General features: G+C 48.6%; 1 protein-coding gene across 1 annotated transcript in view; it reads right to left on the minus strand.

Moving 5' to 3' along the window:
* LTBP2 (latent transforming growth factor beta binding protein 2) overlaps positions 1-21,523 on the minus strand; it is a 1,878,832-nt gene that overhangs the window by 1,020,258 nt on the left and 837,051 nt on the right. The window contains exon 5 of the mRNA XM_085626762.1: positions 12,479-12,649. Coding sequence (XP_085482888.1) covers positions 12,479-12,649 — 171 coding nt within the window. The remainder of the gene's footprint in view (positions 1-12,478; positions 12,650-21,523) is intronic.

The raw sequence follows: 21,523 nt of genomic DNA on the forward strand, positions 1-21,523 counted from the left end.
CTAAGAATTGGCTTAGGCACTCTAGGGCTACAGGGCTCATGCACCTGTACCCTCACCACTGGCATAGTGCACTTAGCTAGAGGGGTGGCTGACCTATGCCAGGGCAGTGGGTTGTAGGCATGGCACACAGGGATGTGAGCCATGTCAACTCTTTACTTTGTTTTGCACCAAAACACGCATCCTGCAATGTGTGTTGGTGTGTGTAAAGGTACAGGGTCTCTAAGGGTGGCACAATAAGTGCTGCTGCCCTTAGAGGCCTTCTCTGGCCACAGTATCCTTGGTACTTATGGTACCATTGACAAGGGACTGACCTGTGGCCAAAGAGTGCCAATTGGGTTTTGTTTTTAATGCAGTTTAGGGAAAGAACATAGGCCCTGGGTACCTGTTTGGCAGAAACCCAGGGCACACTCAGTCAAAGTACATCAGCAGTTTGGCAAAGTGTGGGGGCAAGGGTACTTTCTTACAGGCGCTGTGCAGCTTGCACTGACGCCATTCCACTCCAAAAATTACATGATTGGCCTATACAGGCGCCATTCCAGCGTGTTGACGTCAGTTGCTTTCAAGGCTGCCTGCACACCAAATTGGCTTTGACCAGTGTGAAGATTCCTAGCCTTGGAATATTATTCATGTGTACAGTCAAATCAACAGAATGGTGAGGATGGAAGGGTTGGTGAGGAATCCGTGGTTGGATAAAGTCTCTACCTGAAAGAGTGTTACGGAAGGTAAGTCACTTTTTCTTCTGATAGACTTATAACCACAAATGCCTCACCTTTTGAATATCAGAGCAGTACCTATTAAGAGGTGGGTCTATGAATTGGCTCAAATCAAAAAGTCCTGTAGGACAAAGTGGGCGACATGCCCTTTTCAGCGAACCTGGCAGTCTAGAAAGTAGTGCTTCGTGAACATATGAAGCAATGCCCACATAGCTGCCTGGCAGATGTCCAGGACAGGAACTCCACGTGCCAAGGCAGTGATATCACCTTTGGCACTAGTGAAATAGGTTCAAAGACTTTTTAGTGGCTGCTTTTTGACCAATGCTTAGCAGATCTTGATCCAGAGTATGATCCAACAGGAGATGGTCCTCTTCTGCATGCCCTTGAGTTTTTTTTGCCCCAGTAAACACCACAAAGAGCTGATTGTCTACTCAGTTTTCTTTGGTACAGTCAATGTAAAAGCTCTGCGTTCTTTTCGGGTCCAAGCAATAGAGTCTTTTCGCCTTCTCCTTAAGAGGGATGAGGCGGAGCATAGAACACTGGCAGTGTGATAGTTTGCCCAAGGTGGAATGCTGTCACAACCTTTTGTAAGAAGGATGCTCGCGGCCGCATGAACCAGTTTGTCTGGGAAGAAGGTGATTACAGGGGATTAACACAAAGAGCCTGAAGCTCACTCACTTGTCATGCCGAGGTAATGGCCACGAGAAACTCCATCTTGAGGGTGCGGAGCCACAAAGGACAGCTGTGAAGTGGCTTAAAGGGAGTGCACATCAAATATCTAAAAACCACATTAAGGTCCTACTGAGGTATGAAAAAAGGAGAGGGATGACACATGTATTTGAGACCTTTCAAAAACAACATAACACAACTAGTGACTTAAGTGATGAGGGCTAGTCTGGCAACTGTTTGTGGCCAAAAGAGCTAAAACGTACCCCTTAACTGTGCCCAAAGCAAAGCCTTGCTTTGGGAACGCTAGACAACTTGGCGTGGAAGGGTACAATGTAGCATGTGTCGCATCAAAACACAAATTTGTCCCAATGACAAGGCGTATACAATTTTTGTTGAGGGATGCCTTGCTGCCAAGATGACATCAACCAGCTCTGGAGGAATGTCGAAGGTGTTCAGCTGTCGCCACCTAATCTACATGGAGATTGCGAAGGGCCCAGGTGCAGAACCCTGCCCTGTTCTTGCGATAGCAGCTCTTCCTGGAGGGGAAGCCCGATCATAGATGCTCAAGCCCATGAATTCTGGATACCATACTCTCTATGCCCAATCCAGGGTCACTAGGATGACCTTGGCCTGGTGGTTGTTATTAATCTTCTTCAAAACTCAGGGCAGTAGAGGTATAGTCAGGAAGGGGTACAGGAGTCAAGAGTTTCACTCTAGATGGAATGGGCCCCCTAGCGAGCAGCGCATTGGGAACTCCAATGCGCAGCACTGCAGACATTGGGCATTCTTGGCTGTTGCGAATAGATCGAGCCAAGCGATCGTGGATAAGACCTTGCCCACCTCTGGGTGTAACTACAACTCGTGATACGCTAGGCGTTGACTCTGAGCTTTTTCCGCCTTGGCATTCAAAGATCCTGCCAGGTGGTTCACCACCAGAAAGATCCCTTGATGGCCCAGCCAGTTCCAGAGGGTAGTGGCTCCTGGCACAGGGCCCAGAACCCCATACCACCCTGCTTGTTACAATACCACATGGCAGTGGTGTTGCCCATGAGCACCTGCACCAGCCTCCCTTTGATGAACAGAAGAACGATTTTCAACACCAATAGTATGTCCCTCAGCTCCAGGAGTTTGATACGGAGCTGGGCCTCTGCCAGAGATAGGAGGCCTCTGATCTCCACCTCTCTCAGATGGCCGCCCCAACCAAGAAGGAACGCATCGGTCATCACAGTCAATTCTGGGTGGGGTAAGAAGAGGGGTCTGTCACTGACCAAATCGCAGTCCAGTAACCAACACTGAGATCTTTCACAATCTCTTCAGAGATTTTGACGTGGTTGAAGCGGTCCCCTTGATGCTGGGCTCATTGAGACTTCCGATCCCACCACAGAGTCCGCATATGCCACCTGACATGATTGACCAGCAGGATGCAGGAGGCCATCAGTCCCCGTAGCATCAGAGTCAACCTCACTGGATTCCAGGACAGAAGATGACAGATCAGGATCATAATCTGAATGTCCTGGTCTCTTCTTTCCGAGGAGAGGTATAACCAAACTGTGTCCAGAATGGCTCAGATGAAGGGGAGAGTCTGAGAAGGAGTCATGTGTGACTTTGGTATGTTGATAGTGAACCCTAAAGATGATAGGAGATTCGCCGTACTCTGGAGGTGGTTGATGACTGCCTGGGGCGAGCACGCCTTCAACAGCCAGTTGATTAGCTGGGGGAAGACTGGTACTCTGACTTCCGAAGGTGTGCTGCTACTACCGCCATCACTTTCTTGTCTGAGTGGCAATGGTGAGACCAATGAGGAGCACAGCAAACAGAAAATACTCTTGTCCCACCACAAACTTCAGGTGGCAACAATGGGCCTGAAGGATGGGTATATGGACATAGGCGTCCTGCAGGTCTAACACCAAAATAAATACCAGCATTTGTAAAGCGCACAGCTAACTCCGAAGAGGAGTTCCAGCGCTGTGGCCTGTCAGGAAGATTAAGCGAGCAATTGCCTCTGGGCAATAGAGCTAAACTGCTAACCTGCTGCCGGCGCCGGGGATCAAACCGTGAGCCCCCGTGTTCCGGAGTCAGCTGCACTGGCCACTGCACCACACCTCTTCTCACTATCCATTCCCCGGGCTATAGGGCAGCCAAAGCATAACTAGTGTGAGCATCTTGAACTTTTCTTTCTGGAGAAAGACGTTACGACAGCGCATCACTAAAATAGGACAAGGACCTTCATTCTTCTTCAGCACCAGAAAGTAACGAGAATAACAACCACGACCTACTCCTGGCGCAGGCATCCTATCAATAGCCCCTCTGGCCAAAAGCGCTTTCACTTCCTGCTGTACAACAGACAGATGGGTCTTCCTTTAGGTGCTCTAGGGACAGCAGAAGGTGTGGCAGAATGGCAATGAAGGGCAAGGTGTACCCCTTCTGGGCCACCTGCAGGACCCACCTGTCCAATGTGATGGTCTGCCAACCAGCAGGAATCGTCGGATCCTGCATCATACCAGGTGGCTGCAGCCCCAAAACTGCTGTTTATGATTCTTTTATCAACCCCATCTCCTTCCTGAGATGTAACCTTACCCCTTCTCCCTGAATCAAAGAGCACCCTTTGAAGTGCACTGAAGAGCCTGGCTCGTCCTCCTCCAGGGTGTGTCCCACCCAGCTAACAGGAATGCAGCAATCCACAAATCTATCTAGGGAATTTCTTCTTCATGCTCCTCCAGTCAGCTCTGGGTCTCCCAAATTGGAACTGTAGAAAATTGGGTCACTGGTTGAAGGGATGAACCCCTACTCAAGCAGCAACCACAATTCTTGTGAGGGTGACACACAATCAAACTCCACATGAACATGTGCTCAACCCTCTGGTTGCTTGACACAAAAGCAGCCAGGCTCAACTTAGAGGCAATGTATAAAGTAATTATGCAGCACTTCAAAAAGTAATAAAGTGAAAACACAACACAATAAAAAACACATCAATTTAGAAAAATAGAGTAAAATGTAATAAATTACTTGAGATCAAAATGACAAAAAGTAAATTAGTTATCAGAGATCTAAAATGTTAACGTTTTAGGTGAAAGTAGTGCTAAAAAGCTCAAAGCGCCAACCGTGGCGCTGGTCATGCGGGGTTGGGACAAAGCCACAAGTTCAGTCTGATCACAATGGAGAGAGGGCCAGAACAGGGACAAAGTTAGGACAGCTGAACAAAGTACCTTATGTGCTTGGTGTGCGGTCTGCGCAGTGTTGCTTTGCAAGGCTTCGAGTCGCCCGGCGTAGGTTCAGATGGAGCTGTGCGGTGAAGCTTTGTGGGGCTTTGCGTCACTCTACATCGGTTCCGATGAACTGTGCAGCAAAGCTTGATGGGACTTTGCGTCACTCTTCATCAGTTCCGATGAAGCTGGCAGCTGTGTGGTGAATCGTTGAAGAGCTTTGTGCCACTCGGCGTCGATTCTGATGAGACTGACAGCTGTGCAGTGAGGCTTTGCAGTGTTTCATATTGCTTCACGTTGATTTGCATCGCTTCCCATGAGGGCCACAGTTGGGCTGGTAGAGCACCTTCAAACACACTTTCAAGGATGTAGGACTTGGGTGGCACCGATTGGGGGCAAGACTTACAGCAGGAAGAGTCCAAGAGCAGGGTTCAAGGTGGTTGGAGTATTTATGTCCCTAAGGCTTAGATCAGAAGGCACACCAGCTAGCCCTTGGAGTCACTCTCATGGTCCTGAGTTCAAGATGCAGGTCGTCTTTCTCACTCAGGCAGCAGGGCAGCAGAGTAGCAGGGCAGCAGAGTGTTAGTCCTGCTTGCAGCAGAGCAGCACAGCAGTCCTTCTGAGACTTCCATAGGTCTATAGGTATACTGAAGAGTTGGGTCCGAAGCTCCTCTATTTATCCTTGGTGCCAGCTTTGAAGTAGGAGAAGTTTCTAGAGGGTTCCACACCCAGAGGTGTTTGGAATTTCCCTCCTCCCTGCCCTGGCCCGGCTTGTCTGGGGGCACAAAAGACTAGTGTGAATCCCTTTCTGAGTGTGATGAGACAGTCTTCGTGCTGTGCAAGTTTGGTAAATGCAGGCTCTGCCCCTCATCAAGTCAGGGAAGGTCCATCCTGCCAACACCTATTCCCCCTTTGTCTCACTGTCTGAGAGTAATACACAAAGACCAACTGCCAGGTATGCCTAGTCATGTGAGCCAGGATACAGGATCCAGGCACCAAATGGTTAGGACAAGAAAATACCAACTTCCTAAAAGGCATTTACAGAATTGTGAGAAAAGCTGACGTTAGCATTAAAGGTTTTAATTACAATTTTTAGACACCAAACTGGAAATTCCTAACTTGCTCACAATTGAAAGTTGCTTGGCGGCCCTCTCTTCCACCCCTAACTATTTTCTCTACTGGGGAGGGAAGTTATCCCGAAACCCGAGCCATGTCTCGGGCGATATTTTAAAACCCGGGACATGTATCGGGTCTAGAGATCATCAGTTCAACAAGTACTTACTTGCACCCACTGGGGTGAACCACTCAAGAACTCCATCAGAGATCATCAGTTCAACAAGTACTTACTTGCACCCACTGGGGTGAACCACTCAAGAACTTCATGTACCAGCTTCCCTTGGGGCGACCCGGAGGAGGGGCTAGCGGATTGCGGTCCATTGCGGTTGTTTATAAAAATGGCTCCCTCGAGCTTTGAGCTGACGAGCTCCTGGACGACGCACCTGCGTGCCTGTGCGGGCACTGAGGCCCTTGACGGTTGCTTGGCGGCCCTATCTTCCACCCCTAACTATTTTCTCTACTGAGGAGGGAAGTTATCCCGAAACCCAAGCCATGTCTCGGGCGATATTTTAAAACCCGGGACATGTATCGGGTCTAGAGATCAACAGTTCAACAAGTACTTACTTGCACCCACTGGGGTGAACCACTCAAGAACTTCATGTACCAGATTCCCTTGGGGCGACCTGGAGGAGGGGCTAGCGGAGTGCGGTCCATTGCGGTTGTTTATAAAAATGGCTCCCTCGAGCTTTGAGCTGACGAGCTCCTGGACGACGCACCTGCGTGTCTGTGCGGGCACTGAGGCCCTTGACGGTTGCTTGGCGGCCCTCTCTTCCACCCCTAACTATTTTCTCTACTGAGGAGGGAAGTTATCCCGAAACCCGAGCCATGTCTCGGGCGATATTTTAAAACCCGGGACATGTATCGGGTCTAGAGATCATCAGTTCAACAAGTACTTACTTGCACCCACTGGGGTGAACCACTCAAGAACTCCATCAGAGATCATCAGTTCAACAAGTACTTACTTGCACCCACTGGGGTGAACCACTCAAGAACTTCATGTACCAGCTTCCCTTGGGGCGACCCGGAGGAGGGGCTAGCGGAGTGCGGTCCATTGCGGTTGTTTATAAAAAGGGCTCCCTCGAGCTTTGAGCTGACGAGCTCCTGGACGACGCACCTGCGTGCCTGTGCGGGCACTGAGGCCCTTGACAGTTGCTTGGCGGCCCTCTCTTCCACCCCTAACTATTTTCTCTACTGAGGAGGGAAGTTATCCCGAAACCCGAGCCATGTCTCGGGCGATATTTTAAAACCCGGGACATGTATCGGGTCTAGAGAGCATCAGTTCAACAAGTACTTACTTGCACCCACTGGGGTGAAACACTCAAGAACTCCATCAGAGATCATCAGTTCAACAAGTACTTACTTGCACCCACTGGGGTGAACCACTCAAGAACTTCATGTACCAGCTTCCCTTGGAGCGACCCGGAGGAGGGGCTAGCGGAGTGCGGTCCATTGCGGTTGTTTATAAAAATGGCTCCCTCGAGCTTTGAGCTGACGAGCTCCTGGACGACGCACCTGCGTGCCTGTGCGGGCACTGAGGCCCTTGACGGTTGCTTGGCGGCCCTCTCTTCCACCCCTAACTATTTTCTCTACTGAGGAGGGAAGTTATCCCGAAACCCGAGCCATGTCTCGGGCGATATTTTAAAACCCGGGACATGTATCGGGTCTAGAGATCATCAGTTCAACAAGCACTTACTTGCACCCACTGGGGTGAACCACTCAAGAACTCCATCAGAGATCATCAGTTCAACAAGTACTTACTTGCACCCACTGGGGTGAACCACTCAAGAACTTCATGTACCAGCTTCCCTTGGGGCGACCCGGAGGAGGGGCTAGCGGAGTGCGGTCCATTGCGGTTGTTTATAAAAATGGCTCCCTCGAGCTTTGAGCTGACGAGCTCCTGGACGACGCACCTGCGTGCCTGTGCGGGCACTGAGGCCCTTGACGGTTGCTTGGCGGCCCTCTCTTCCACCCCTAACTATTTTCTCTACTGAGGAGGGAAGTTATCCCGAGCCATGTCTCGGGCGATATTTTAAAACCCGGGACATGTATCGGGTCTAGAGATCATCAGTTCAACAAGTACTTACTTGCACCCACTGGGGTGAACCACTCAAGAACTCCATCAGAGATCATCAGTTCAACAAGTACTTACTTGCACCCACTGGGGTGAACCACTCAAGAACTTCATGTACCAGCTTCCCTTGGGGCGACCCGGAGGAGGGGCTAGCGGAGTGCGGTCCATTGCGGTTGTTTACAATTGAAAGTTATCACTACCAAAACATGTAAAACGTAATGTCCAACTTGCCGTTTGGGTTGTGTACACCTGGCAAAAGGTGTATTTTATCAGGTCAAAATGGCAGTTTAAAACCGCACACACAGGCTGCAATGGCAGGCATCAGATATGTTTGAAGGGTAACTTAGATGGGGGGCCACAATAAGTGCTGCAGGTCAGTAGATGCATTTAATGTACAAGTACTACCACATTACCAGGGACTTACAAGTAAATTAAATGTGGCATTTGTGTGTAAACCAATGTCACCATGTTTAAAGGAGAGAGCACATGCACTTTAGCACTGGCTAGCAATGGTAAAGTGTGCAGAAGTCCTAAAAGCCTACAAAAACGGGTTTAGAAAACAGGAGAGTGAATGCAAAAAGTTTCGGGATGACCCCGCAGAAAGGGCTAAGATCCCATAGACTTCCATGTATTGTACCATTTACAAGCACACATACACCCAGCACATGAAAACAACAACATACACACTGCACAGCACTACATACTAACTTGAGGTAGTCCACTGGTGAGTTAAGCACAAAGCAATGGAACTCTACATGGGTGAGCCTGTAGACCCCACTCCAGTGACACAGGCCAACAGATCTGTTCACTTCTACCGATCACTACATGGTAAGCTGCCACCACGTGCTCGTGCTACTTAACTTCTCACAAAAGCAGTAGCTTTTCACCACTATGAGGGTAGCACTATGGGGTCCCTCCTGGTCCAATTAGACTACAATCTGTGAGACAGGCCTATGTCATGGCATACATGCATGATCCATGTTGGCCTACAACAAATAAAATCAGCACCAGGGATCCCGATACTATTGCAGCTGGGTCACTCAAGGGAGGGGCACATGTCCTTCACCATGCGAGCAACTTTTCCATCCCAAAACAAGGACAGCTTTTAGAAGGTCAACATATACATTTTCCTTGTGATATGGTTGCCCAGTTTCATCACCACTGTTAGACCTGTCAGCCTTAGGATGGTTTTCCCACACACCTTTTGCCTACATGTCTCCTTTTTTGCTGATCTTTTTTGTTGGCTTTAGGACTCTGAACAGTTTACCACTGCTAACCAGTGTTAAAGTGGATGTGTTTCTCCCCTAAAACATGGTGACTTTGCTTTATACACAATTGGGATATTTAATTTATCTGTAAGTCTCTAGTGGAGTGCACTACCTGTACCCAGGGCCTATAAATTAAATGCTACTAGTGGGTCTGCAGCACTGACTGTGCCAACCACACAAGTAGCCCTTTAACCATGTTTCAGTCCAGCCACTGCAGAGCCTGCATGTGCAGTTTTACTGCCATGTCGACTTGGCATTTAAAATCTCTTGCCATTAAACTCCCCTTTTATTACACCTAAGTCACCCTAAGGTGGGACCTAGGCAGCCCATAGGGCAGGGTGCTGTGTAAGTAAAAGGTAGGACATGTACTTTTAAGTTTTGCATGTCCGGGTAGTGAAAAACACCTACATTCATTTTTCACTACTGTGAGGCCTACTCCTCTCATAGGTTAACATTGGGAATTTCTTACTAGACTTTTAACCCCTTCGGTGCGTCGGATGGCCGGGGGCGGTCTGACGCACCAGTGTTCATGTGCGTAGGGCGGCCCCCGGCTGTCCTCGCACATGGCATTTGAAATCCCTCTGGTGCGGGCACCAGGGGGATTTCATTTGCCCCCCAACAGCCTCAGGAGCTGGGGAAGAGTTTCCCCAACTCCAGAGACTGTCTCTGTGGTTTCTCTGAAAAGACGATCATCTCGCACGTCAAGCTGACGTCATTTCAGTGAAACCGAAACTGAAATGAGCCGAGAGTCTCATTTCAGTTTCACTTTCTACGTGCTCAGGGGGCTATCTCAGCCAATGGTGCCCCTCCCGAGTTGTTCCCTGCTTGGGGATCGCCCAGGAGGGCAATCCCCAAGCAGGGATCCACACACTAGGCACCAGGGATAGGGGAGCAGCCCCTTGGAGAAGGGCCTTTGCTCTCCCAAATTGTCCTGGGTGAATTCAGTCTTTCTGCCCTCCCTTGGGGGGTAGATGGAGGTAGTAGACTCCAATCTGCCCCTACGGGGGACAGAAAGCCCACTAGAAACCAGGGATTTGTTTTCCAATGTGAATTAGGGGTGGGGGCTGCCCAATATGGGCATGCCAATTACCCCAACCCTGCTGCAAAATTACAGTCTTTCTGCCCCCCTGGGGGGGCAGTAGCACCCAACCTGCCTCCCCTTGGGGGGGCAGAAAGCCCACTAGACGCCAGGTTTTTTTCCCACGTTGAATTTAGGGGTGATGGCTTCCCAAGATGGGCATACCAATGCCCCACCCATTCCCCCCACAAAATTCCAGTCTTTCCAACCCCCCGGGGGTCAGATGGGGGCAGAGCCCACTAAATACCAGGGATTTTTTTTCACTGCAGTTAGGGTGGGGGCTGCCCAAGATGAGCATGCCATTGCCCCCACCAACCCCTGCAAAATTACAGTCTTTTTGCCCCCCCGTGGGGGGCAGATGGAGCAGTAGCCCCCAATCTGCCTCCCTGGGGGTGGGTAGAAAGCCCACTAGATGGCAGGGATTGTTTTTCATTGAATTTAGGGGTGGGGGCTGCCCAAAATGGGCATGCCATTGCCCCCCCCTAAAATCCCACAGTCTTACTGCCCCCCCGGAGGCAGATGGGGCAAGACTGCTGATCTGCCCCCTGGGGGGAGAAAGCCCACTAGGCCCCAGATATTGTTTTTTTTATAAGTAGAGGTGGGGTGGGGTCTGCCCAAAATGGGCATGCCAATGCCTTCACCCCACCATTGGTATCCTGGTACTTGTCCTCTTTGGTCTGTCTACCTGGGTCTGCTACTCCTCATCCTGGTCTTCTTTTATTCGCCTGGTCCTCGTCAGTGCTCTCATGCCCACCTAGCCCTCCTTGTCGTAATGGTCCAGTCCTGCTGTTTCTTCTACCCCTTTTGGTTCTGTTCCTTCAGGCACTTGCCCACTAGGTCCAGATCATCCTATTCTACATCCTCCTGGCCCTCCTGATCCTTTTCAGCTTGTCCTGGTATACCTAGTCCTTCTTTTCTGTGTTCTGTTCCTCATCGTCTATTTGTTCCAGGTCCCTCTAGAATTGGTAACCCTGGTCCTCGCAGATTATGTCTCCCTGGGCCTGGTCTTTCTTGTCCTGGTTCTCATGGCTCTGGTCTTCCTAGCCCTCCTTGTAGTCCACCTTCTGGCCCTTATTCTCTTACTTGTCATCATCCTCCTCCTACTGGTCTTACTCCTTCCTTCATCACACCCCCTCCACAATGGTTTTAGTCAGGTGTAACCTCCAATCCTGTTACATATTTTTATTTTGGAGACAGCACTGTCAAGGATAGAAATAAGGACTCAGTAGAGGAAGGACCATGCCCACTTAAAACATTGCATAGCATGTTAAAAATCAAAACTTCCATTCCCAAGATACATTGTGCAGGTGACTGAAGGGGCTAGTCACAACATGGGACTACTAAGCATCTATGCCTGAAACCCACTCTGCTGGGTGAATACTATGGGCAAGTGTGGTATTCACAGTCAGCAGAGTTAACATGTGTTAATTATCCAGAGTCATTACTTACCTATCTCCCGCTTTCACTTCCCCATTCCACAGAAGTCCCATAACTGTATCTCACTCAATTTACATCCTGCAAGTGCTCCAAACTACTATGCCTCAAAGCACTAATTGCCTACTATATGTGTACCCAGCTCTGGGGCCCATATAACACCTATCAGTAAGCATTCCCTGTTTGCTGCTTGTTGAATGCTGCTGTGTTGCCAGGTTTAAAATACTAAGCAAGCATAAGGCCTTACATAAGAAGCCCAAAATGAACCCATACATCTAAAAATCATTACAAGGTGGTTCAGGAACATTAAAAAACAATGTATTCTAAAGAGTAAATAAAACATGTATGCAAAATGCTTAAAAATACTCTTAGACTGCAGCGTAAAATATCTGTGTGCCAAATCCTGAAGCATCTGAAATAAAGGTTTGATTTCTACACATCTTATCTAACAAATGTCTTTATTCAAAATTGATTTTAATCTGTAAACACCTTAGATTAATTCATGCACTTACTTTTGTACAAGCTATTATACATGGGTATATGTACTTACATTCAATGCCTCACACGTTTCATCCCCATTACAAGATGGCCCCCACCCTATCATTGTTTGTCAATCCTTTTTCTTCACGGTAAGCTAAATAAAGACCTCCTTCGCACTATTAATCAGGCCACCAGATAAACTGTACATCATCTCTACTATTTAGCCTGGGGCTGTCTAAATAGCAGAGATTATGTACTATTTTGCCAACCGCCAGGTAAATAGTACCGAATAGACATAATTTGGCTGGCGGCTGGGTAAATAGCCACTTGCTTGTTGGTTATTCACCCTTGTGCAGAAGTCTAAGAAACGGCTGTGCACAGTTACTAGTTTTGCTCACACTTTGAACCTTTGTATGCTCCGAAATCTGAGAAATGACAGTACTCACAGATGCGGAAGCCGGTCTTGGGGTCAGAGTTGTGGCCAGCTTGGCTGTACAGGGTGGTGGTGGCCCCTTTCTCGCAGTAGTTGAAGCAGTGTCCTTGGCTGCAGGTCTGTTTGCATATTGTAGGAGTGAAGACAATCTTTATCCGGCCAATTTTCTCAGTCAGGTTTGCTCCTAGGGATCAGAGTGTGCAAGAATTCTCAAGGAGGAGAACACTCAGTTTGCATTGAAGTATGTGATCGCACACACAAGAAACACACACAACAGGAGAGAAACCCCTCAGTGTACAAAAGAGTAACACACAGGAAAACAGAGTATGAAGAGAAAGACTTGTGCATGAGATTCACAAAGGGGGTGCTGTATGGACAGTTAGTGGTGTTGTTGCTATGAACATGGGTGGGCTTCTGGTTGTAAGGCCATAGTGACCTCACAACTTCCAGGAGTTAAGGGCACTGGGTACACAACAGGAGCACTGAAATTAAAGACATTCTACACACTAGCTTATTGTGCCTAAGGACACACTGGTGCCAGGGCAGGGAGACAGAAAGTCCTTCTCAGGGCCACCTACTCACCCCATTCCTGGGATACCAGAGCCATAGCGTTGAAAAAGTCCTACCCCTGGGCCTGAGTAATCATCACACCCATCCAGTGTACTGCTCTGAGTAAACCAGCCTTTCCACTACCATGGTCTGGCTGGGCCCTAGTGTCCCTCAGAGCAGTGACAGGGCCCTAATTCACTTTGGCCTGGTGGAAGTGATGAATCCCACCCTCAGGGATCATGTGTTCATGCTCTGAATCCACCTCCCAACTAAGTGAGATTAGGGCATGTTTTAACAGCTGCCCCTGGGGACTTCTTACCCCTAAGGCCACATTGGCCACTCCTGTAGAGGTCCCACAAGTAGGTGGTTTCCTAGGATGGACAGAGTCCCACCGCTAACCCAGAAAAATCAAAGCACTGGGGCTGGAAATGGGGCACTTCACCCACCAGAACAATCTCCCTGTTTTTCAGAAGAAGCATAGGAACCCTTTCCTTCCACCTTATTCTTGGATTTGTCTGTGTCTTCCTTTAGCTCCCCCTCACTCTGCTACAGGAATTCTGAACCACCCTTCTTGAGGTCACCCGAGGAACCTTCTTAGACACTTTGGTACTAATCACGAGGTATGCCTACTTAGCAAGCTCCTTGGGGTCAGTGAGCTTGCTATCCACTAGGTGTTGGCGCAGCTCTGTAAAACAAGTATTGAACAATTGATCCTTCACGATCAAATTGTACAGCCCAATATCATTGACTCTGTTGCTCCTCATCCAACCACTCAGTGCCTTGTTGGAACAATCTAAGAAATCCACTCAAGACTGGTTTGGGAGTCTGTGGCTGACCCTGAACCTCTGGTAGTAACTTTCAGGGGTCAACCCACATTTGGCAATTAATGTAGCCTTCATGGGAGCATACTGATCTGTACTTTCATTTCTAGTGTTAGAAAGGTGTCTCTCCCCACTGTGGGCATATGCTCCCATAAGCTTGCTCAGCAATCCCCCTCTGAGAACTTGTGCATTCTAAGGGCTACCACAAATGCAGAAAACTGTTTGTCTATTTCATCTCCCACCACATGTCTGGGCACCAGGTCTTGTGGTATGCAGACCCTTACTTCTCCAGTGGAAACTGAAGGTATGTTGTCACCATTATTGATGGATTCTGCTTGTCTGGCTTTGAGCTACAGTTCCTTCATGTTCACCTCATGAGCCATTAGTAGTTTCTTTTCAGCCAAAGCCCTCTCAGCTTTGGGCAACAGGGATTGAGCACGGGTCAGATACAGTGGTATTATTGGGCTTGGTCTCTGCTTACCTTCGGTCTTAAAATAAATTTTGGAAGAAAATGTCAGAGAATGTAGAGTTTATTGGGGCAAGGCAGCTGGCGGTCTCCAAGGAGGAGGCACTGTTGTGGGGAAGCCACTGTAAATGAAGTCATGGTGAAGATTCATAAATTTGGACTTACGGCCTGATTATGAACTTGGCAGGCAGAATGACTCCGTCACAAATGTGACAGATACCCCTTCCACCGAATTACAATTCCATTATATATTATGGAACTTGTAATACAGTGGATGGGATATCCGTCATCAGGGCTCGTAAAATCCACTTGCCCATTCGCATTGTCGAGCAAAATTTATTCAGGAACAGCTATTTTTAGGGACTACTCGCCATTTCTGGCCAGTTGAAAATCCTCTAACTTCAGGGAAGACAAACTGACTTTTGACCTCTGTCTCTGAAAGCAGAGCAAATGTGACAACAGAACAAGATTTAAAAGCATCTTTATTGTTCATAAAGTGAAAGAGCAATAAAAAATGCCATTAAATCTTGTTATCTTGTCACATTTTCTGGCTTTCAGAGACAGTGGTCAAAAGTCAGCTTATCTTATTACATTTATTTTTCTTTCTGTGTCTGAAGTTTTAGAGGATTTTGTAAAGTTAACTCTGTGACAATTGAACTATGCAAAGCATGTTAAACGAAAGACTGTAATACAACACTGAAATAGTTGAGTGAACTGTTCAAACATTTCAAATATATTACACTAGTTATGAAGACTCATTTTGTAATACTGTGGTGAATTTTTTTTTTATAGGATCAACACAAATTAGAACACTTTACTTGGTGATGTGCAAATTTTAAATATTTTTGCTGAAACCCAATTTCCCAAAATTGTTTATGCGCTATTATCAGTAGAACTACATGTTAGTGGGAAAGTTTTGTGCCTATTTCAATGGAAAATATGCTATCCGTAAATGACAATGCACTACCACATCATGCTTTGGTGATATATTTATGAAAAGTGAGTTTTTAAACATAAACTGAAAATTATTAGTGCTCCTGCCCAGATGACAATGCTATTAGTGAACTATGAGGTAAGCCAGGAATCATGTATACACTGTATATGGACTTGATTCTTGATATGCATGGAGCAAACATTTAGTCTAGTATATAAAACAAGTTTTTTTTATACAGCAGAAACAGTGAACTTGCATATTCGAAGGTGATCTCTTATGTGATAATAAAGAAAAGGCGGCTTTATAAGACAAAATATTTGCCTCGGATCACACAATTTGAGACCAGTTCACGGGTCAAGTACATTACAATTAGGTTGAGTAGATTATTAAAGTTACTAGACCTGCAGGTTTAGTAACATTTTTATCATTTTTCGTGCCCTCATAATGTTTGTGACAGAGTATCCCATCAGTCAAGATTGCAATCGGGGGGGGCGTGGCCGAACCAAGCTGCAAGATGGCCGCTTCCTAGGGTGGCTCTGCCGGCCAAGCGCAAAATCTGTTAATTATCCGGCGCTCTAACATGAATCTGTAGCCTCAAAGTAGCCAAGACATTGCGATACCAGCAGCGGTGCGAGTGGCGGCACTTCCGACAGCAGACTGCCCACTTTTGGAGAGGAAATTGGAGCGGGCCACTGGACGAGCACTTGGCTGCGGAGGACAAGATGGCGCCGGCTGCTTAAACAGAAAAGAAATGCACACGCCCCGGGCCGGGCGGAGCTGGTAATGCGCCGGCAGATATCCGAAGTGGACTGCGACTCAGCTGGGACCAGTCGGGTGAGTGGATATAAATGGACAAACAGTCATTATAACTGGGCGAACTCCTTCCATGGCTTGAACAGGGCTTGGAGTAAAGCAAACTGCGGCCAAAGCAGTCACAATCAGTAGGCACCTGGACCTCGGGGGTGGAGCACCCAGGCATCGGCGGTGGAGCAAACCCCCAGTGACAATCGCAAGATTGGCGATTCTTTCCTGCGGCAACCGCAACCTTTGAAAGCGGTCACTGCTACCCGTAGACCTGGAGAGGCTAGGTCTGGTGACGATCAGTGCTATAGACAGGCGGTACAGAAGGAAAGCGAAAATGGGGAGAACCGACAACAAGCAAGCGAAAATTACTTTTGAGAAACGACCCTCCAGACTGCAGGATGTTGACTCAACACCGATCACAGTGGTGCCATAAACACAGATGGAGTCAGACCAAGATGAAGACATCAAAAGTATGTTTCGAGAGGTGAAAGTCAGTCTAAGAGCCATAGACACCAAACTGGACTCCTTGGCACAGCGGATGAACCATATTTCGCAAAAAGTGGACAAACAGGAAGCCAGACTGGACACCCTGGAGACCAGAGTCTCGGACTCGGATGATCGTCAAGTGGAAATACAGGAACAGCTTCTCAGAATGGATAAAGTGCTGGACGTTATCAAGGCCCGCAACGAAAACCTTGAAGCGAGGTCCCGCAGAAACAATGTTCGAATAAAGGGGGTGCCAGAGACAACAAATATCGCAAACATGGAAATATATGTGGAGGATCTCCTGAAAGACTTATTTGGCCCTGATCTGTCGCCAATGTTCCTGGTGGAGCGAGCACATCGCACGCAGGGACCCAGGCCCCAGCCCCCTGGCGCTCAACCCAGAACGATCCTTGCCCGCCTACTCAACTTCAGGGATAGGAACACTATCCTCAGACTGGCCAGGGAGAAAGGGGAGATGAGACACCAAGGGAACAGAGTTGCTTTCTACCAAGATTTCACCCAAGCGGTACAGGCAGCACGACGCAAGTTCATCCCAGCCAAGAAGCTATTCCAAAAAGTTGGCACGAAATACGCGATGCTGTACCTGGCGAAACTAAGAGTACAAACAGGTGGTAAACCCATGATTTTAACCGAAGCCAACGCAGCGATGAATTATGCTAAGCAGATGGCAAGACTGCACCACAGCAAGGCCCCGGGGGCTGCAGGATCCCCAAGCAGCCATCTGAGTGACACAGACTGAGAACTGGTAGGAGAGCGCCCTGGTGTGCAGGAAGGGTGGGAATCCCGGAGTGACGCACTGCCTGGCTACTCCAATTTGATTTTGCTTTAAACTTATCTGTTAAGCAGGTACAACGCTCGGCCACCCTGTCGACATGTGGACAGGGCGGGATGCCAGGTGACGTCATGCCCCCACGGGATGATTCTCAAGAGTTTTATGTTAAATGGGCCGCAACATGAAGCAGGGGGAGACAGAAAAAGAGGTCCTGTGCACACGTTTCTGGATAATACTTTCATTAGAAGTGATAGAGGAATGAAAAGGCTCAAAGTTTGTAGGATTTTGAAATGAGGAAGGTCGACATCAGAAGTCTTAGTGCAAAGTATTTTTTATGTATGTCGATGTCTGACCAATACATAATACAAAACAATTCAGCCGACACGTGTTTCGTCACACCGTGTAAAGATGTGACTCTTCAGGGCTGGTTAAGCAGTAGAGTATGTGCATAAAGACCGATCCTGGGCGTGAGATACAAGGGTGCGGTACGTAGGATCGACCTCACTGCGTGGTGAAGTAGGGAGCGAAGAGTACCAACCACAAGGGTAAATGGCTGTACAATCGGGTATGCTGAGTGAAGGATCCACTGTTCTCCAGGATGTGGGAGTTCCGGGGAATACGCGACCTGATTGGGGGGTTGGTGTGGGAGGAGGGAGGGAAGGGGTTGATTATGTTCTGTGTTGGCTACTACATTACACCTCAGATCTGTCAACCACAACTGCCAAGCTGAGAATTATACCACAGTCATTGAATCACCATGGGGCATTTCGCAGGGAGATACCATACTACAGGATACAAGAGGGATTTAGCGAATGGACATCCGGTAATTGGGGTCCTGGGTCATGCGCGGCACTGTGGTGCGCTGTTGCCCGATGTCTAAACTAAACTGTATCACTTGGAACGTTCACGGTCTTAATGACCACTGGAAGGTGAGGCTAGTGCAGACGTACCTTGCCAGGCACAATTTGGACATATGTCTCCTACAGGAAACAAACTTGAACGAAAACACCAAGAAGAGATTGTCTAGTAGCAGATGGGGGGAGGTGCATGTCTCTGGCTATTCCAGCTACTCCCGCGGGGTAGCTATACTGACCAGAAAGGGTGTGCCCTGGCAGACACATACAACGGTAAGCGACACAGAGGGCCAGTATCTAATACTCATGGGATCATTATACAACCAACCGGTAATTATAACGAACACATATGGGCCCAATACAGATGACCCCACCTTTTTTCAACAACTATGGCACGCGATACAAGCAGAGGACAACGCTGCACTTCTGTGGGGGCGGGGACTTCAACATTGTGCTGTCGCTTGAGAGAGACAGGGAGGGAGTGTCCCGCACACACCACCCCCGTGCCACTGCGGTACTGCAGGACATTCTGCGGGTGCACCACTTGGTGGACTCCTGGCGCACGCTCCACCCCACAACCCGGGAGGGTACATGTGTTACACAGCAATATAAGGCGTGGTCCAGGCTAGATTTCTGGCTGACAACCAAAGACATACACATGTGGGTAGTGGACGTGCAACATCATGCCCGCACATTGTCTGACCACTCCCCGGTGGAGCTGTCCCTCGAAGACAACCGTTCACGTGGTGACTTCCCCCCAATGCCCTTTTAGATGCAGCATTCAAGGAAACACTTCGAACACAAATCACAGACTACTTTGAACAGAATACGGGCTCCGTGGATACGATGGGATGGGAACCCTATGGGAGGCGGTTAAAGTGGTGTTATGGGGGCAATGCATAGCAGGTCAGTCATGAGTTCTCCTGGACATCAGGGGATGATTGACTAGACTAGAAACAGAACTGAGTGCGCTGGAGGCACAGGCCTATCATGCGCCCACCCCTGGAATTTTAGCTGACATCGGAGGGAAAATGACCGAGTACCAAGAGGACGCAGACCGAGAAACCACATTTCTACACAAACACATTAAAGTGCGTAGATATGGTGAGGGGGACAGACTGGGCAGGACACTCGCAAACCTACTCCGAAAACCTCGTGGCTCTACATACGTCACAGAACTCAAAACCTCAACAAACACTATTGTGCACACACCGCCAGAAATTCTTGACACCATGACAGGATTTCATAAAATATTATACACCTCCAGGGTCCATCCACCGACAGAGACGCTACAAGAATACTTTGACTCGGTGGAGCTGCTGTGGTTCAGCAGGATCCACAGAGGATACATGGATTTCCCATTCACTGTAGAGGACATGAGACAAGCCATAGCCAGCCTGTTAGCCGATAAAGTGCCTGGGGCGGACAGACTAATGGCCACATTTTATAAAGAATACTCCAACATTCTGGCCCCACGGTTACTAGCTGTTTATCAAGAAGCTGCTGAGTCCGGCATCTTGCCAGACTCCATGCGAGAGGCCATAATTATCACCATATTGAAACCCGACAAAGATTATTATTATTATTATTATTACCGAGTTTTATATAGCGCCTGGTTACCGAACGGCATCCCAGCGCTTGCCAGCACATGCTGCTACCGCCAAGAAGAGGGGATTACACAGCAAACAGAAAAGTTTTTAGAAGTTTACGGAACCGAAGGAGACTAGCTTCCGAGCGCAGCTGTAGGGGCAATGCGTTCCACAGAGAGGCCACATTTATAGAAAATCTTCTGCCACCGGTTCTTGCCTTTTTCACTCTGCCAACCTGGAGGAGATGCTGATGATCAGAGCGGAGAGAACGAGGGGCTTTGTAGGGCTGGACCAATTCCTCCAGAATCGGTGGGCCTACCCCATGCAGAACTTTATGGGCGATACAGAGTGACTTAAATTTTACCCTGTCCCTCACCGGGAGCCAATGCAATGCCCTCAACGCCGGGCGGGCAGATTGACGTCTAGGGAGACCCGTCAGGAGCCTAGCAGCCGCGTTCTGCACTTGCTGAAGTTTGTTCAGAGTAGCCTCGGGAGCACCCAGGAAGAGCGCATTACTGAAATCCAGTCGCGAGATGATAAGTCCCTGGATGAGAAGCCTACGAGTGGCTACTGGGAGCAAAGGCAGAATCTTCTGGGCTGAGCGAAGCAGGCCGAAGCACACGCCAGCAGTTTTTTTGGCATGGGTTTTAAACGACAGGTCCTGCTCCAGCCATACCCCCAGGCTCTTAATCTCCTGCTTGGGGGGGGGTACCGGTCCCAGACAATCAGGCCAGCTGCTGGGGGGCAAAGATGGAGAAGAGTTCCCGAGCAGCATCAGTTCCGTCTTGGAACCATTTAACTTTAGGGCTGAGCTGCACATCCACGTGTAGATCTTACCAAGGCACGTGTGCAGCCGGTCGGGATGGTGCGCCGACTGGGAGAGGCCGACCACCAGCTGAGTATCATCAGCATAGCTGATGATTTTAATACCCAGCGGCAGTACCACACTCTCCAGGGGGGCCAGTGCGACTCTTATAAGCCACTCTCACTCATAAATCTGGATGCAAAGATTTATGCTAAGCTCCTGGCCACTCGCCTTCAGCCATTACTGCCCCTGATAGTCAGACCGGATCAATCCGGTTTTATACCTGGGAGATCCACCTTCCATAATTTGAGGACATTATTCGCACTTATGCATTACCTTGCCCCCCATGTGCCTGCAGTGGCTGCGTTATTGGACGCCACCAAGGCGTTTGATTCTCTGGAGTGGGGATTCCTGTTCCCACTCTTACATAGACTGGGAATGAGCCCATTATTTATAAAACAAATCAAGCTGCTCTACACCAGGCCCACCGCGCATCTCCGGGTAAAGGGATTGGTCTCTAATCCGACCTCAATCACCAGGGACACGCGACAGGGCTGCCCCTTGTCGCCACTACTATTCGCCATAGCTTCAGCACCACACAGACAAGGACATCGGGTTCACCACAAGGGGACTCACTGTGTCAATGTACGCAGACGATATCACCTTATACATGGTAAACCCACGAGATAACTTCTCTCCCACGACACGTGAGCTTGTGAGGTACAGAGGACTGTCCGGGATAGAGATAAACTAGAATAAATCGGTCCTGCTTCCACTAACACCCGGGACACACTCCTTTGACACTGAGTACCCTGTATGTTTTTTTTTTTTTTTGTTTTCTTTTAAGTTTTCAAAACTTTTATTGAAACATTGCATGGTACAGCAGAGTAAGCATTACAGCGTAACTTGGACTGTGGCATCGCCCATCTCTGGCGTCCCTCCTCTTACCCTAGTATC

The sequence above is a fragment of the Triturus cristatus genome, chromosome 9, assembly GCF_964204655.1.
Source record: "Triturus cristatus chromosome 9, aTriCri1.1, whole genome shotgun sequence".
NCBI lineage: Eukaryota > Metazoa > Chordata > Amphibia > Caudata > Salamandridae > Triturus > Triturus cristatus.